The sequence below is a fragment of the Cryptomeria japonica genome, chromosome 4 (genome assembly GCF_030272615.1).
Source record: "Cryptomeria japonica chromosome 4, Sugi_1.0, whole genome shotgun sequence".
Taxonomy (NCBI): domain Eukaryota; kingdom Viridiplantae; phylum Streptophyta; class Pinopsida; order Cupressales; family Cupressaceae; genus Cryptomeria; species Cryptomeria japonica.
This window is the reverse complement of record NC_081408.1, coordinates 242,456,513-242,475,853: the sequence shown is the minus strand read 5'-3', so window position 1 is coordinate 242,475,853 and position 19,341 is coordinate 242,456,513. Positions and strand designations below refer to the sequence as shown.

Sequence of the window (19,341 nt, the reverse complement as noted above, 5' to 3'; positions counted from 1 at the left end):
TAAGATCCTTAGTCCACTGGGGGCTTGGTGTATCTTGCCTCCTTGACGTGGTGAAAGTTTTTCAATGTTGTTTCCTTGTACTTTACCGGAAGTATGAGCGTACGCTTATACTCCCGCTAAAGTGGGGGCTAAATGTAGCGTCCTAAAATTGCGACACTTGCAATTTCGACCGCATTTGGGTCTTCACGATGGCGACGCAACACTAAACCTGAATGGAGACCCCGAAACTTGCTCATGACACCAAAAACTGCATTTTTCCAGCACCCTGGCCTGATCCTCCTTGCACCCTGCTGTCCCGGGAGGTGGGACTAGAGCACCCAGCGCCCTGGTCCTTCAGGACCAGGGCGCCCCTGGCCCTATTTTGGGCCCAGTCTCCTATGGGACTTCGGGCCTTTTTGTTTGCAAATTGGAAAATAACATTTCCTGGTCGGCCTAAGGTCGGGAAAATCAGTCTTTTAACCCTAATTGGCAAGTATAAAAACTACATTTCCTCTCCTATTTGAGGAGGAGGGACATATGTGTACAAGACGTGGAAACGGTACTCAAACATTCAAACATTCAGGCATTCAAGCATTCAAGCATTCCTTCAAGCAATTGATCATTCTAAGTCTCCATTCAAGGCTAAGTGTTGCATTCAAGACAAGGATTCAACCATTGAAGAGGAGATCACTTACACCACATTACATGCTACAACATACAACATACAACAAACAACAACATCTATACCTTCGCATATAAGGATACAAACATCCTTACAACAAGGTATTAGTACTTGTTTTACATTACATTTACAGCATTTCTCATTTCTTGGTTAATTCCAAAACCGGGGTTTGACCTAAGGGCAAACCCCTAATCCCTAACCCCCCAATTGTCTTCGCTTTTCTGTGTGTAGGTTGCAGGTACGCGGCTGAAATTGAAGATCTGGAATCCTTGTGCAAAGACGAACAGATCCCCCTTCGTTTCGCGGATTTTTCGGAGGACCGTGTGCACGCCGGGCGCCATCGTCCCGTCAACTTTTGCTCAAATTTGCAGGACAGCGCCGTCTCGACATTTTACTGCTAATTCCAGGTCCGCAGCTTCATCCTATATCCCTAACTCAGTTTATAAGCGAATCTTTCTCACTTTCTATGCATTCCTAGTTCAATCTTTCCATCTACATTCTTTACAAAAGAGGGTATCCTTGCTATCACAACCCTTGAAACTCATATAGAATCCAATCTTGCATTGCGTGGGATTGGATCTTGTGGGTTTCAACCCCTCTTTTGAATGTAAAGTCTCTCCTAAGTGAAAACCATCAACCCTAGTGACTCTCCCTTCTCTCTCCTTGGAGTTGGGGAGGGGAGAACAACTAGGGTTCGATTTTTCCACTTTACAAAAGGTTTTGTAGAGGGTTTTCTGTAGTTGTTTCAGTTCAAGTTTCAGAGGTCTGCATGAAGATTTGATTGAGTTATGGGTATCCGTGTTGTGGTCAGTTTTTTAGTTGTTTAGTGGTGACAGAGTGACAATATTTTGATTTGCATTGCTCCGCATTGTAATATCTTATTCTATGGATTTGTAGGTATGTTTGGGAAGTTGGTTTGTGTCCTCAATTCAAGTGGTTCGTGATTTGGAGGTCCACAAGTGATTTTTCAAGGTTGACAGTCATTGTAGTTAGTGTTCCTGAGGTTCGGTATGAAGATGTCGGTGATTCTAGTAATTTGTGTTGGTGTGGATGTCACTATGGTAATTAATGATGCTTGTGGATGTCTTTGGATTGTGTGCCCTTTGCGTTGGTGGTCCACATTGATCGTTAAGCTCGTAATTGATGTTTTTCTTCAGAACATTGGTATTCTTCATGTTCTTGGCCAACCGAATGCTTGTAACATGTTGCAGATGTTCGAGGCATAATTCTTGGAGGTGTAATGTGTTCGAGGCAAAAGATTTGGGTCTGTGTTGTGTCTTGACCGACATTGCTTGGTCCGCATTTAATTTTGTATTGAGTGTGGTTGTATTTTTGTAATTGGGTGGTGAGTGTTGAGCCGACCTTGATAATTTCTCCAAGGTTGAGGTCATGTATAAATAATTGTAATAACTTTGTATTCGAGTGTGGTGTGTGGATGAGTGTGAGTATGCATATGCATTGAATGTATACATCTTTTGAAGGCAGAGAAGAAGTGTGAAGAAGAAATTTGTTTTGTGCTTCAATGGGACTGAACCAAGCATTAAGGAGATGTTATTTCTCAGTTCATAATTTTTGAAAGTGATATGTGATTATTTGTACAGGCAGTGAGCCTTCCCTGGGCAGTAAGTCTCTTTATTTTTTAGCAGTGAGCTCTAAGTAGTGAGCCTGAATGCATGTGCATTCCCCATTGGAATACTTCTAACATAGTATACCTATATTGTGGGTGTATCCCCACTGTGGTTTTTCCCCTAATAGGGTTTTCCATGTACAAAAATCTTGGTGTTGTGTGTGTTTATGATGTGTTGTTGATTTATGCTTTCATGTTTAATTATTAGATCTAAGAATAAGTTTAAGTAGTGTGAGTTTTTGTGACAACCGATTCACCCCCTCCCCTCTCAATTGTCTGCCCTATTTCCATCACATCCATGAATGCACTTGAATCACAAGATATCTACAAGCACTCCATGTGAACAAGTATGTAGCCCCACATCCCATGTCATGATTCAAACCCTCATAAATGCAACAAGAGGTTCTCTCGACCCCTTAGCCAAATTAGCTAACGTTAGATAAGTACCACTGTGGTTTCTTTTATAGAAACAAGCTCCCAAAAAACCACCAAGTTGTATTCAATAAAACCATGTGATTTGTACAATGGGATTACAAACCATTAACCTCAAATTTAATATTGGGTACTAATTTTATGTTGATGAAATTATATTTGGAGGAGATGATAGTTTGTGTAAAGAGTTTTCTAACGAGATGCATAAATAATTTTAAATGTCAATGATTGTTGAGTTGTCTTTCTTTCTTGGGTTGTAAGTTTTTCAATTATAAAATGGAATTTTTATCTTTGAGAGAAAGTATGTGAAGGAAATGTTGAAGAAATTTGTCTTTGGTGATTGCAAAATGATTACAACTCCTTTAACCATTGGATGCAAGTTGAGTAAAGATGATGAGACTCCTAAGGTTGAACGAAAGAAGTACAGGTCGATGATTGGTGGATTGTTGTATTTGACTACATCCAAACTAGATATCATGTAGGTTGTTTGTCTGGTAGCTAGATTTCAGACAAATCCAAAGGTGACACATGGGCAAGATGTGAAGAGAATTTTTAGATATTTGAAAGGTATTGTGGATTATGGACTTTGGTAGAAAAAAGGCGGATATTTTATGTTGAAAGAATATATTGATGTAGATTGGGTTGGAACTGTTGATGACTAGAAGAGTACTAGTGGTGGTGCATTCTTTTAGGGGACGAATTGGTTTTCTGGTTTAGTAAGAAACAAGATTCAATTTCCCTATCTACTATTGAAGCAGAGTATATTGAAATGACATCTTGTTGTACTTAGGTAATGTGGATGAGACAAATTCTTAAGGATATCAAGGTAACATATGATGAAGCAATTTCTATTATGTGCTACAATGTACAAGTGCAATAAACATTTAAAAGAATCCAGTTATGCATTCAAGAACAAAGCATATTTCAATCAAATATCGCTACTTAAGGGAGAAAGTTGTTGAGAAAGAAGTTAGATTGGAATACATTTTTACGAAAGAGCAGGTTTTAGATATTTTCATGAAGGCATTGGTAAAGGATACATTTGAGTTTCTTTAGTAGAAGCTTGGGGTTACTACCCCTCCTTCTAGCTAGGTGCATTATGAAGATGCATCCTTCTAGGGGAAGCTTTCATGACTAATTCATGTCCTGGATTGATGTTGTTGCTTCTCTCATGGGGAGAAATGATGTGTGTTGTGTTGTTGTGACCTTTGTCCTTGACGACAAAGGGGGAGAGATTGAGCAAGTTTTATCTTTAGGGAGAGATTTAGTAAGTTGTAGCAAAGGGGAGAGATTGTGTATTTCTAAGATATAGATTGAGCATAGACTTTTGATATGGGAGAATTTGTGTAGATTCAATTTGTGGAGATATTGAGCAGTATTTGAGTTTGGTCAAGTGTTGCCATCAATGACAAAGGGGGAGATTGTTGGAAGTATGTGTTGTTGTGGTTGTCATTGATGTCAAACTTTTTGTTCTAGAATGGCATTGGTGTAGAACATTTGTGGTGCAGAGATGGTGTTGTAGGTTCTCATTGGTTGTTCTGAAAGTGTTTGGTTCCAGTAAGTGTTTCTAATATTGTTTATTATGGTTATCTTTATTGGATATGGTTATCTGAAAAATATATTTGTGTTCTCCAAGAGTTGTAGCATTGTTCGTTGTTGGTTGTGATATCCTATGTTAGACCTATCATTAGGTCCGGATATGAGTTATGGGAGATTGTTCGATGTGTTATGGGTCTCATCATAGTATGCGGAGATCCAGATTTGAGTTGCTCGCATTGGAAAATATGTTTTAATCATTAATTTCTTATATTGATGTGTAGCATGTGGATATGTTGTTGGTTATGTTTCAATGATTGTGGATTGGTGAATTAATCTTTGAGAGATGTGTTTTGGTCCTCTCTTTCTACCAAAGTGGATTGACGTCTATATTTTTGGTCTGAAAAGTATATTTTGGTTCAGGACAACTTGGTTCAAGCTTTGATGATCTATCTTGCATATAAGGATGAATATGATTGAGTTAAGTGTGTGATGAGGTGTGGAATGTAGATGCATGTTGTGAAGATAATCACTGAAGATCAATGAAGTGTAGAGAAGAAGAGTGAAGTGTTCAAATGATATGCAAGCAATGTTGAGACTGTGGTAGCGATATGAGACAGAGTGTTGGTAGTTGAGGTATGAGTTGTGTGTTCTGATACATTTGTTTGCTTGATATAGAGTTCAATGATAGCTTCATGATTAGGAGATCTTTCTTTTCATATCATTTTTTGTATTTTTCCCTGAGTGTAGTTAGCTTCAGGTTTTGCAAGTCCTCTTTTGTATCTTGTACCACGAGAAGTTAGCCTTGTTTTGCAAGTCCAGAGTAGTGAGCTCTTTTCTTTGTAATATAATATACATAGCGGATATATATTGTGGGCAGACAATCACTGTGGTTTCTCCCTATTTAGGTTTTCCACGTAGAAAATCTTGGTGTTCATGTGTTGGATGTGTGTTGAAGTTTTAATTGTTTATGTGCTACATTTAATTTTTGTTTTAGACTAATTCACCCCCTCGCCCCCCCCTTCCCCCGCTCCACTCTAAGTCATGTCTTGGGTTCAACATATACATATTATCCTACTAACCTAGTAAGTTTTGTAATGATATATTACCCATGGGTGGGAGGGGGAGATCAAATATTTATATCACATATATATCAAAAAAATCCCAATGAAAGATATGATAGCCATGTGTGACCAAATGGACATTTAAATCCCAAAATAATGTTAAATAATAGTTCAAAATTATAAATATGAAACATATAAAAGGTGTGAATCATAATATTAATCCTAGGCAATGTAAGATTTGACTAGTTTTAACAAAAATGTAAGTGTAAAATCACGTTAGGGATTAATTAGGATGATTAAATAAAACCAAATAATTACTCACATTATTAACCTATATTTTAAATTAAGTAGATAAAACTTGATAATTGTAATAAATAAATATATATATATATATATATATAATCAAATTATGGATATAACAATTAGATTTGTGAGCTATAGTGGAGAATAAAGTATGTAAAAACTTAATCATCCTTGAATAGAAAATCAATTCTTGTAATATAATAATTTCTTTAGATTTTGTGTAATCCTAAAAATATTTATAGCATAAATTTAAGACCATTAAGATGAAACCTAACAATTGTGAGAATGATTTGAATCACATTATTTATTTGTAAATTGTATGATAATATTGAAAGAGTGTAGAATTGTATAACTCGTGTTGCCCAATCTTTGATCTTTGAAAATACATAAGAACTAAAATATTTGGAAATAACTTAATGGAGGCTATTGAATTATGAAGGTTAAGTTCTCCTTAGTCAATTCCCTTGTTAGAACAAGTTTACAGGCTTGGGCGAATGTTCATAAATAAAATTCACAAGCATGTAAATGACCATCATGTTGATTTCAATTTTGTGGATTCCTTCTAAACTCCAAATCTAAATGATGCTAAAGTGATTTTACATTGATTATTGATATTTCCAAATGTTCTAGGATGATGTTTTTAATTGGATAAATGAATGTAATTAAATAATAAGACATAATAATAATTCAAGGAAATACATACCAATTTAGCTCCCAATAATTAATAGAAAAAATTGGTAGTAATAATTTTTCATCAAGAAAATGAATTTTATGGTCGATCTTTAGTAACTTGATATTGAGCGTGAGCATCTTGGGATTTTCCCAAGACACAAATCTTGAGATATAAACTATGTAGATAATAACATGTCACGATCTAATGATGTGAATATGTAAAAATAGGTAAAAATGGAGCTAAAGTAACATTGTACGTAAGAAAATGTGTATAAATGAGGAGATATAAATGATCAAATATTATACTATATTAATCAAAGAATGTGCCACGTATTGATATATAAGTGTATTAATACTTTCCATCAAGATAAATCCAAGACTAAATGAAATTCAATTTATGGGTTTGTGATTTTGTCAGTGAAATATTATATTGAGAGACATTCCACAATGATAAGGATATGGAATGGCATATCATGACCAAGCACATAAAAACTAAAACACAACCAACATATATTTGAAAAACTAAATCAATAAAATTTAAAATATGGTGACCATATATAAATATAAAAATAAAACATATAAATATAATATATGTATGTACATGTATATATGTATGTATGTATGTATATGTACATATATACATATGTGGATACATACATATATACATGTATATAATATTTGTTATTTAGTAGAAACAAATAAACATTATTGCCGATCATGGAATTCAACATGTAAGCCTATTGTATATATGGAAACATTAATGCAAAGCAATCTTTAATCATCATCCCGATTATAGGAAGTTGTATTTTTAAAGCTTTACCCTGACATATTTTTTTGTCTTGCTTCTTTCTTCTCTCAACTGCAGGCAGATTCTAGAAGGAACTTGAAGATGTAGCTTCAAATTCAACGCATCAAACACCAAGTGGATCAGCTGCTTGGAGATAAAAGGATATGTATGACTGTATGTTGAAGTTTTGTATTTCCATTCAACTGTCTTGTTTTAATTATGATTGACTAATGTATTCATTTTGACAGTCCTTACTTGTCTTTCTTTATATTTTTTTTGATATTTCCATGAAAAAAGAAAAAACAAAGATGAATAGTTTTTACAAAATTAAACCTAAAAATTTGATTCACTGTCAAAAGGTTGTCTGCCTTGATCAATTAAGATATTTCCCTACATCTAATGGATAAAAAGGGGGGATTTATTTATATTTTTTTACCACTAACAAATACGGTAGGGACATAAGAAAAAATAATATATATGATTTGCGTACAATGATGGAATTCAAGAACATATGATGACAATATATATGACACAGAAATTTTCAAAGCTTATCTTCTTGTCTGCCTTTATATCTTTTATCTTCTTATTTACTTTATAAAGAGAGCTGCCGATAATGTGTGAAACATGTGAGAGTTGTTATCTCTTAATCAAGCATATATTAAACATGTGTGAGTTGTTATAAACAAATTTTATATTAATAAGTATATATATATATATCATCTGTTTAGATAAGGAATAAAACCGATTGCTTTGTCAATGGCTTAACTTAAGTAATTTAAAGATTACAAGTAGGGAACATAATTTTTTTCTTTGTTTAGATTGTCTTTTTGGTTCTAGATCTAGTTTGCACTTACGAACTCAATTAATATCTATAAATTTGACTTATGACGCTCTCTAAATTTTGTTGTGTGTTTTCTAAAAATTAAATTGTTAGAATATGATATTTTTCTATCACGTTGATGAGGTTCTAAAATATTTTAATAAGTAAGCATGCTTTAAACATGCACAATATTTTTTGAATCATTGTTAATTTTTAGATGCGTTAAGATGAGTTTTATTGAATATATTTTAGATTTCTTGCTTGATTTTAAGACAGATGAAAATGATTGTTCTTGTAATAAATCATTTCCTTTGTGTGTGTCTATAAATGAATGCAAGTTAGTGTCTCTTTATACATGAACATAACACTAAATTGTGAAGATTTGTAAGAAATACCTAAAAAAGGGGTAAGATGGAGAAAATTGACTAAATGTTTGAGTTTCATTTTGTAATAGAAAGGATCAAGAATGTGGCTACATGAACAACTTCACACCTATGAAAACAGCTTGGAGCAAATAGCTAAATTTGATTCGTCTTCAATATGATTGATTATATATATATAGTGATTGGATGATGATCATAATAGAAAAAGTATGTCACTAAGATTTTATACAATAAGTGCTAAGAAAAGGACTATGGATAAGCTAGACTAGGTATACAAGCTCAATTATGTATAAAAATGCATTATTTGTAGCTATACAAATACATTAAGATATCTCTCCAAATTAAACCTAGTGTTAAATGAGAAATACTTCTAGACTGCATTTGCCACCAATGTAATTATAAATTTATTTATATATGTGTTAAGTGTTATTATATTTTGACAAATATGTTTAAATAGAATTTTAATTCTGACAAAGAACATTTTTTATTATAATTTTAATTTCTTTTGATTATTTTGTGAGATTTCAACTTTTATTATATCTAATTTTAGTATATTTTTATTTGTTAAGGGTTTGATTCATTTGGTGTGTGTGTGTAAATAACTCTCTCTCTCTCTCTCTCTCTCTCTCTCTCTCTCTCTCTCTCTCTCTCTCTCTCTCTCTCTCTCTCTCTCTCTCTCTCTCTATATATATATATATATATATATATATATATATATAAAATACAATTCAGTTTTTTTTATTTTAAAAGAATTTTTAACTATTATAAACATTTAATGTTAATGTGAGGATTCTTTCTTTGGCTAGTAGCTCTATCAATGGTTTGAGTTGTACCATATTGTTGGGTTGAATATTCTTGGAGATTTGCATTGCGATGAGGGAAGGAAAGTGCTAAATTATATACTTTAGGAAAGTGTTAAATTATATACTTTTGTGGTCCTAGATTATTTGTTGTAATAAAGGTTCATTTTTATCTATTTTCTCATTTTTTCGTTGTATAATTATGGTTGATTCATATGTGTCTTTGCTTCCTTCTAAGCTCTCTTTAAAATAATGTGTGCTTGGTTGTCACAGTAATAATTCCATTCAATAAGCTAATGCAATGAATAATCTTGTGGATTTAGTCAAATGATAGCATTTTTTTAAAAGAAAAAATCAAATGATTTTACAATCAATAAATGTCTTCCTTGAAGCAAAGAGATTCCAATAGTTATTTTTAATCCTAAATATGCAACTAAATATTACTTTTTTTCAAAGATGTGTCCTCATTTGTAATTTCATGGGATTAAATAAATATAAATATGCTAGAGGGTTGGACAAGCAAAGTGTGGCTAATTGAAGGAGACATAGAGATTATGTTGCTTACCAATGGAGATATTTTTATTTTTTATTTTCACAATATTTCTTATTATGTTCAAAATTTTGAAGGAGGTCCTTATTTTTTAAAGAATATTGGTATTTTCATGAAACTCTAGCATCTAGATTTTATCCCAACTTTGGAACTCTCTTCCAAGGTTCTAGGTTGGATGTACTTATTTTCTAAAAAGATGAATCCCTAAAAGTTTTGAGTGATTCATTGCATTCCTATGTGGGTAATTCTTATATTATTAGAGAGAAAATAGTTCTATTTATGCTTAAATCTCTATTGAATTATATTTAAATAATATCTTTCTAGAAGCTCTTGATATTCATGTGGGACTCTTTTTTCGCATCAAACCTTACATTATCAAACTATTCCTTTTATATGTAGTGAATGTCATCATTATGGACATTTAATTCAAGACTCATCTCAACTTAAATAATATTATTCTTCTAAAAAAAGTGTCAACAAAGGATAAAAGAGTAAACAATAAATTTGGTAATATAATGAAGAGTATATTGCTAGTCCTTATAATTATGGGTAAGTGCACGAAGATGTGACACAAAAAGGAGTTCTTAAGATACCACATTTTTTCTAAAATCAACAAAGTCTGAAATTCAATGTTACGCTCAAAATTTCAAGATGCAGCAAGAACAAGGGTTCTAGTTATTTGAATCTACTTTCTAAAATACTATTTTTTTTAAATGGTGGAGATTAAGGGATCCAAAATTGGTGGCCACACAAAGTGGTCCTATTTTAATAAGAAAAAACATAACATAGTGTATGTTGTGCCCCCCCTAAAATGTTAACTTTCTTTTTTTAATTTCAAAAATCGCTTAAGTAAGAAATTAGCCAACACCATTTAGTTTATGCCCATTTTTTTAGTTAATTTTTAAAAGAATATATGAAACTACACAAATTTTCCAAGTGGACACATCTTGAAAAAAATAGAAACTTGAGTGTGCCCCTCCTAAATTTTTTGAAAACTAATCAAAAACCAATCTTTTTAAATACATGTAGAATGGAATCTAGTTTCTAAAAATGTAATTTGTTTCAAAATTCAATTAATGGGTAAAAAATTCTACCCAATATATGACATGTTGGTTTTTGATAAAAAAAAAACGGACACATTAACAAAAGAATTTAAAGATGAAAACCTTATTATAATAAAAATATGAAAAAACTTATATGGCTAGATAGTTAAAAGAATTCTCAATGCCTATGGTATTTTTTGAAATCTACATTGAAGCATGCCCTAACTTGATGGATAGAACGACCAAAAATATGTTTATTTTTTTCACCTTAGAAAAAATATGAATGAAATGGTCATCCAATCCAAAGAGTTGGATGCCCAAGAAAAATTCCAACCCAAAGGGTTGAAATTTTTCAATGCAATCAATTTGGCGAGTGCCAAACCTAAATGTATTTTCAATTCCTGCATTTTTAGTTGTTGTCAAATGCCAAATTTGGTACTAGCCAAGCATAAATACATTTTTAGAATGATAGAGTCAAATTCTCAACTTTCAATCATTCCTCTTTTTCTTTCTATCTCTCCCACCTTTCTCAAGGCTTGGAGTTTAGGGTTTATTATTGATGATGAATAGTTGGGGTTATAGATTTCATTACCTCTTTGCCTCCTTTTTAGTGATACTTCTTTTTCCCTCTCTCTCTCTCTCTCTCTCTCTCTCTCTCTCTCTCTCTCTCTCTCTCTCTCTCTCTCTCTCTCTCTCTCTCTCTCTCTCTCTCTCTCTCTCTCTCTCTCTCTCTCTCTCTCTCTCTCATCTCTCTCTCTCTCCATCTCTCTCTCTCTCTCTCTCTCTCTCTCTCTCTCTCTCTCTCTCTCTCTCTCTCTCTCTCTCTCTCTCTCTCTCTCTCTCCTCTCTCTCTCTCTCTCTCTCTCTCTCTCTCTCTCTCTCTTCCCATCTCTATGTCTCTCCCTCCATCCCTCTTTATCTCTCTATGTTTCCCTCCCCGTCTCATTACCCACCTCTCTCTCCCTCCATCTCTCCTCCTATCTCTCTCATTCTTCTCTCCCAAGGCTCTAGGTCTCTCACCTTTATTTCTCCCACTATGTCTCTCACCCCTCTCTCCTAAGGCTCTAGGTCTCTCACCTCTATCTCTCCCCCTTATGTCTCTCACCCCTCTCTCCCAAGGCTCTAGGTGTCTCGCCTCTACATCTCTCCCCTCTTTAGTTCTTTCTCAACCTCTCAACCTCCTTCTCTAGGTCTCTCCCTCCCTCTTTAACCCCATATATATCTCCATCCCCCTCTCTCTTTACCCCTCTCTCTAGGTTTCTCCCTCCCTCCCTTTTCACCTCTATAACTCTCCATCCATGTCTCATTACCCACCTATCTATATCAAGCACTCTATCTATCTCACTCATCTTTCTCCTCATCTAGGTATCCCACCTCTCTCTTCTCCTCTAGGTATCTCACATCTCTATTTTCCACCTCTCTAGTTATCTCCCTCCCCATCGACCTCTCTATCTCTCCCCCCTTACCCCTCACATCTCTATCTTCTCCTTCCATAGAGGTCTCTCAGTCTCTCCATCCCTTCCTACCCCCCCCTCTCTCTCTCTCTTTCTCTCTTTGTTCAGTTGTCTCTCCTCTTCTCCCTCCCATCTCTATGACATCTCTTCCCTTTCTTCTTCTCTTCCTCTCTATCACCCCCTCCCTCCTTAAATCCCCATCTCACCTTTCATTCCCCCTCTAGTTCTCTCACCCTTCTTACCCTCTATCTCCTTTTTCACTAGGTCTCTCAAGCCCTTCATGTCTACCTCTCTCTCCATCTCTTCTTACTCTATCTCTCTTTGTTCTTTTGTCTCTCATCTTCTCCCTTCCTCCCCTCTCTAAGTCTCTTCCTCCCTTTATTTCTCTCTCCCTCTCTATCTCTCCCTCCCTCCTTGCCCCTATCTCTCTCCCTTCCTTTCTATCTCTTATTCACTCTCTCCATTGTCTAGGTCGTCACCTCTCCCTCCCACCCTCTCTCTCTCCCCTCTCTGGGTTTCTCCCTCTCTCTCCACCTCTCTAAATCTCTATCAATGTCTAATTACCCACCTCTCTCTATCCTCATTTTTCTATCTCGCCCTCTCTAGATTTCCCCATATAGGTCTTCCAGCTCTATCCCCCCTATATATATCTCACCTCTCTATCTACCCCCTCTATAGTTCTCTCCCTACCTCCCTCTCCACCTTTTTGTCCCTCCCCCCTTACTCCTCTCCCTTTATTAACTCTCTCCCTCTCTTCTCTCTCTTCTCTCACCTCTCTATCACCTCTTCTTGAGATCTCTCACTTCCTCCATGTCTAATTCTCCCTCCATACATTCCTAGTCCCCTCTCTCTTTATTCTTTTATCTCTCCTCTTCTCCCTCCCCTCTCTAGGACATACCATCCATTTCATCCTCTATCCCTCTCTATCTCCCCCTCTCTACCTAAACCCCCATTTCACCTCTCTCTCTCCCTCTAGGTCTCTCACCTCTTTTCCTATTTATCTCCTCTTTCTGTAGGTCTTTCACTCCCTTCCTATCTACATCTCCCTCCATTTCTTCTTATTCATCTATCTTTTTTTGTTCTCTTGTTCTCATCTTCTCCCCCCTTATCTTACTCCTCTCCCTATTCTTTTGTCCCTCCTCTTCTCCCTCCCTCCCCTCTCTAGGTCTCTCCATACCTTTTTTCCCCTCTCGAGCTATCTCCCCTCCCTCCTTACCCTCATATCTATCTCACTCAATCTCCCTTATTATATCTCTCTCTTTTTTCCTTTTTCGAGGGTAGTTGTATAGGATTTACGATACTAAACATAGGGTATAGTGTTTAGGGTACTCAAGTTGTAGTTGTGCATATCAGTATCTAGAGGTTGGTTTTCTGATTGAGGGTAAAGGGTTTATGGGTGAAGGTCTTTGTGTCTATGTTTCTCTCTCACTATCCGCTTTCCTTCTCTCTTTCTCCATTTCTCTTATCTCTCTATCTCTTCTTTCCCAATATGTTAAATGTTGAAAAATATCAATAAAGTTTTTTTGGTGAGTGCCAAATAAACTGAAGTTAAAAATGGTAAAAGGTAACATTTGACTTGTGATTTAGGCCCCAATGCTCTATTTTTGTTTGGTTTCTATGCATTATCCAACAAAGAAATGTTTTTCCCATGGTGTGGACATAGATTGCACAAGCATATTTTGCACATTACATCACCTTTCCACCACCTTTTTGTTCGTTTGACAACGTAGAAGACAAAAAATTAAATTTTTTAAATCAAATTTGATTATATGAGGTAATATTTTCATGTTTTTAGAATTCACATATTTACTGAGTTTTTAATTTAAATTTGAGAATATAAACTTGTTCTTTTCACAATTTCTACTAATTCTAGATTACATAATCAAAGCTATTGTGGAGGTGGGAACATCAACACAGGGTTTGACTTAGGCAAGACCCTATATATCACAACATTTTTCCCCCATTTTCATGTATGCAAGTTTAGATTCGATACTAGAGAATTTAATAGGTGTGGACGGTAAACAATGATAGATATTTCTAGATTTTGAACAAGCAAAAACATGTTGACTAGGGCATCCTCCAATCATGTCCAACAATTTTTGGTCGAATTTTAGAGAGAATGACCTACCAAACCTCTTGATCATGAATCTAGAACTTTGTTTTGGTACAAATACCTTAGGAATGGGGCACCCTCTAATCGTGTCTAGCATTTTCAAGGTCAACTTTCTACCACAAGTTTCTTTTTGTCTCCTCTTTCCAGATCTGAGCTATTATGTCAATATTTCTAGTTATGTATTTCACTATTATTATTGAATCTTTTTTTTTCCTATCACTTAACCTAGCTCATTCACACGCGCTTGACAATCTCAAATTCATTGCAATATAGAAACAAAATTCCAAGTGCTCAACTCTCCCATTAGGACTATAGCTAAACCTTATTCATGTTCCAATGCTATGACATGACATTTGAGATTTTAGTTTGCATCTATTGGCCTAGAATCTCATTTCCATACATATATATTGCTATAATAGATTATGACAACACTATGGCAATGCAATAGTCAAGACTTATGAAATAGGGAAGGTAATAGTATTACATTTAACACCACAATGAATGTCAAGTGAGACCGTTTGATGCCAAGTGTTCTCCATTGAGTGTAAGGTGGGTGAATGCATATTAAGCCTTATGTTTAAGGTGCATGTGGATTATATGATGATTCCATATGGAAATCTTAGGCATCCACTATGGAGCTCTATAAATATGAGCCATGTTGGAGTGAATTGTATGACTTTTTAGAGTTTTTTTGCAAATACCATTATGCTACTGAAATTACTCTGTAAATCTTGTCATTGTTGAAGAAGCTTGAAAGATATTATCTCTAAAACTATATTGTAACGATTTGAATAATAATAATACATTGATTTGTCCTTTTAGAGTGTCCAGGGTTTTTACTCTTAAAAAGGTTTTCCCTATATAAATATGGTGTTATGCTATATTTTTTTATTTGCACGTTTGGTTATGTTATTTGAATGTGTATCTTCTCACTATAGTTGTATAATGGTTTTTAAAAATTTCACTATATCCCCTTCTTAGATCGATGTAGGAGGTTGTTTTTATTTACGTCACTTCCTTTTAGAGAATATATTGGTAAGGTTATCAATATGCTACAAGAGAAATTACATGTTCTCCTCATTCAACCTACGCAAGATATGTAGAAATGATTAAAAGTATTCATCAAATTAGTCATGTATAGGCTCCTTTGAATGCTTGTGTAGTTATGGATCCTTTTTAGTGCTATAATTATAGTGTGAAATCATGAATACTTTATGAATATTGCTCTCAATTTTTTGTTTTTTCAATGATTCAAAATAATTGTATTGAACGGGTTTAAATATAATAGCTTAACAAAACATCACACAAATTTTGGAGGAATGGTATCTAGGTAGGAGTTTACCAAATATAGATTTTAGGAAGGATGAGTTTGTGATTACAAGAATGTTCCTATAATCGAAATCTATTCTAGAACATGCAAGAGGCCAAATCAAAGTGGACAATATTTGTATGAAAATGTGTGTGTGCATAGATATGGTAAATAAGTAGATATGATCAATATATAAAGATATATGCAAATAAATGAATGATGTATGTAATAAGTGTATAGTCATATATGTAATGGATAGATGGGTGTCATAAGGGAAGAGACCCATTTATACACAAAATTGGAGCATTTATCAATATTTCTATGTATCAATTTATTCACCTTAAAATCAAGACAAAACTAAATTAAAATTAACATGGTCTATAGATTTTAGCTTTTAAAAACTCTTTTTTTTAATAAAAATATTAAATATTAAATCACAACTAAGCTTTGTCTCTCAGTCAAGTATACCTATGTTTGGCATGTTTTTAGCATGGAAATTCCTTTCAGCATATGAAAGGATATGAATGTTGCCCTTTTCACTCATTGTAATTTTTATACTCATTTGTCTTTGTACATTAAGGCTATCATATGTTTTAATGTTCTTATGTAGAACTAGGTGCAAGTTCGTAAAATTGTACCAGAGGTTGTTCATCTTCTCAAGCTACTAGACCATTGGGGTAATGCTTCTACACGATGGCTAGGGAATTTCATACCTCTACCATCGTAAGAGGTCATTAGTGCAGGTGTAACAATTCTGTCAAATGTGACCATTGTGATCAAGGATCTCACTCTTGTGATCCCTTCTCTCCAAATTCTAGGGACTCTACTACTCGTGGAAGATGACCCCAACCCTCTTGACAACTCTATGCTTCTACTCTCAAGCATGGAGGAGCTAGTTGACCTGACATGTGAAAATTGCCCCATATGTAGCTCTTCATTTCTCTAGTTAGTACTCAACTACTCGTCAAAGAAAATCGCAAAGAAGATGCCGCTTTCACTAGTTGAGAGTGGATTGATAATATTGTCTCTAAAGATGTGTTGAAAAATCTGATAATTATGATCCACTTTTGAGGTTTAATTGCTAAAATTCTATGAACTTGACCTTTTAATTTTGTTTGCCTTCGTTTAAGACCTAATCCTATTGGACTTTGTAGATATGCTTTTCTACAACCTAATCCTTTTGTTTTAACATTACACCATTTTAATAGAAAATACATACAACATAAAATCGCACTCCGGATGAGGCCACATAATGGAGAGGTGAGGGGTTGTGCTTATCCATCGAAAAGTGGGTACTACCGAGTGAAGCCACATCACCACTTCATATTCCTTATCCAAATCTATCAAGTTTGCTCACCTGTCAAGGAGTGTTTTACACTCATTAAAAATGTTATAAAATTCAACTACAACATTTCACTTTCTTACAGACCAGGTAGAGTCGTTGGGTTAGGAATTTGACTGGTCCAAATATCCGCTTTCTTATCGTCATTGGATACCACTAAAGTTATAAAATGTGAAATACAGCCCATCTGTTCTGTCCCAACAACTTTAGGTCGGTGAGCTCCAAGCTTTTGACCAGGATCTTTCCTCCACCTACCTTTACCCCTGTTCTTTAGCTCGGTTACAGCTTTAAATTATATGCTCATGGTCTGGAATAAACTATAAATTTGTTATGTTAACTATTGTTGGTGGAATAGTCTGCATTTGAAGGTTCTTTTGTAAGAAGATCCGTTGTTAATGAACATCTTTGAGAATCCATAGGAAATAATGGCAGCAGAGGAGATTGGCGAAGCATTGATCTCACAGTCATTGCCAGATGATGTGATAGAGGTTATAATGGCCTTCCTTTCAATCTCAGATGCTCCAAAAGCGGCTATCGTCTGCAAGCAATGGCATTCTTTCATCGCTTCCAGTCCAATTCGAAGAGCGCTCTCGCATTCCCTTCACAAATGCAAACCCTGGCTATTTATTTTGGGAGCCAATAAAGGACGAGGTTTAGGGTTCGATCCCGTGGCCCGCAGATGGATCCATTTGCCGCCATTAAGCCTTTATTCCAACGAACAAGACACGATCTTTATGGAAGGCAACGGATTTCTGTTTTCCGTTTCGGGCGACCGCTTCAAATTCACGGACAGTTTCTTGACTCCGCGAAAATGGCGAGATAGTGCTGCGGCTTTGCGGGTGTGGCGACAGAATCCCCTCGTTTGCTACGATGGAGGGAAAGTGATTGTGATTGGGGGAGTTCATGAGTTGGAAGAAAATCCATTATGTGTGGAGATGCTTGACCTGAAATCAGGGGAATCAGAAATGTGCGATCCTTTGCCAGGGGAATTCAAACATAGCGCTTCGTCCACCTGGCTTTCTTCGGCTGTCTTTAATGGAAAAGTTTACGTTTTAGAAAAATTTAAGGGGGATTGTTGTTGTTTTGAGTTGCAGAGCAAGCGATGGGGAAAGGTGATGAGTGTGGGATCATTGGCGTCGTCTTCTTCTTCTTCGCAATGTGTTAAATACTTCTGTTTAGCGTGCAAGGTTGGACTGGTTATAGCGGGATTAATCATGGAGAATGGAGAAATAAGTTTCCAGATGTGTATTGTGGAGGAGAATAAGATGGAGTGTAAGAAGGGCACGAAATTACGAATGCCTGGTGAAATGTTGAAATTGATTGCAGGCAAAGAAAGAGAGGAGGAAGAAGATGATGAATACTCATCATATGCAGAGTATATCGAATGCAGGAGCGCAGGAGATTTGATTTATGTATTCAGCAAATCAAATTATATGAGCAGAAGGCGAGTTTGCTTGTTTGATTTCAGCAAAGGCGTTTGGGAGATGTTGGGAGATAATGATGGTTGTTCGTTTAGGAATTGGCGAGAAAGAGTATTGTTTGTTTGTTGTCCAGTTACGCTTGATCAAACGTCGCTGGTTTTTAAAGCATAGAGCTGGTAAACCAAACAATGTATTTGTGTTGTCTGAAAATATTTGTATTTTAGTTGGATGAATAACAGATTCCTGCAACCACGCCATTATCGTAAAAAAGCATAACCTTTTTCTTATTATAGTTGAAATTTAATACTTCTGTAGATTTTCCGTAAGAAATTAATGTTAGTGGTGGCTTTCTTAATTTCATTATTTAAAAATAAAATATTTCTCTTTTCTTCGATAGATATCAAAATTTTAAGCAACTGTTATGTATTGAGATTATGAATTCTAATAATCAATGCTTTTAGTTGACTTTAAGGATTAATTTTAATATCAAAAGTCGTCACTAGTATGTTTTAGGCCCCTCCGTTTGGGCTCACCACATGCTGAATAACATGAGTTAGGGTAAGTCTCCATGTTGCTAGTGGTTTCATGAATGTAAAATTTTACTGCTTATAAAATAAACAGTCATCTTAAATTGCATTATTAAAAGAAATATCTAATGTTAATTGATCACAACATGGGGTTAGTATATTTTGCAAAGATCTTTTTGTTACATGATAACATTAGTTAGAGGCTATCAATTTAGTTTTAAATAAATCTCAAAATAATGATGGAACATTAGTAATCATATAATCTAAATACTTTAGAAATATTACATTACTTATCATATAATGTCAAGAACTTTCTACTTTTTTACCACTATTTATAAAAAATAGCAATTTCGCTATACATTAAAATTTTGACTATGATTTTTACTTTTTGACAAATATTTTGACTATGATTTTAACTTTTTGATAAATATTTTGATTATAATTTTTACTTTTTGATAAACATGGGTTGAAGAATTTGAAATGGGTCCCTCTTAAAT

General features: G+C 34.8%; 1 protein-coding gene across 1 annotated transcript; it reads left to right on the top strand.

Moving 5' to 3' along the window:
- The first annotated feature begins 17,025 nt into the window (after window positions 1-17,025).
- On the top strand, window positions 17,026-18,582 carry LOC131065479 (F-box/kelch-repeat protein At1g23390). The gene has a single exon (XM_057999978.2). It carries the CDS (start codon window positions 17,322-17,324, stop codon window positions 18,486-18,488), a length of 1,167 nt encoding a protein of 388 aa, XP_057855961.2. The 5' UTR covers window positions 17,026-17,321; the 3' UTR covers window positions 18,489-18,582.
- Window positions 18,583-19,341: the final 759 nt, after the last annotated feature.

Coding starts and splice junctions, on each gene's coding strand:
- LOC131065479 (XM_057999978.2), top strand. CDS start 17,322: ATGGCAGCAGAGGAGATTGGCGAAGCATTGATCTCACAGTCATTGCCA.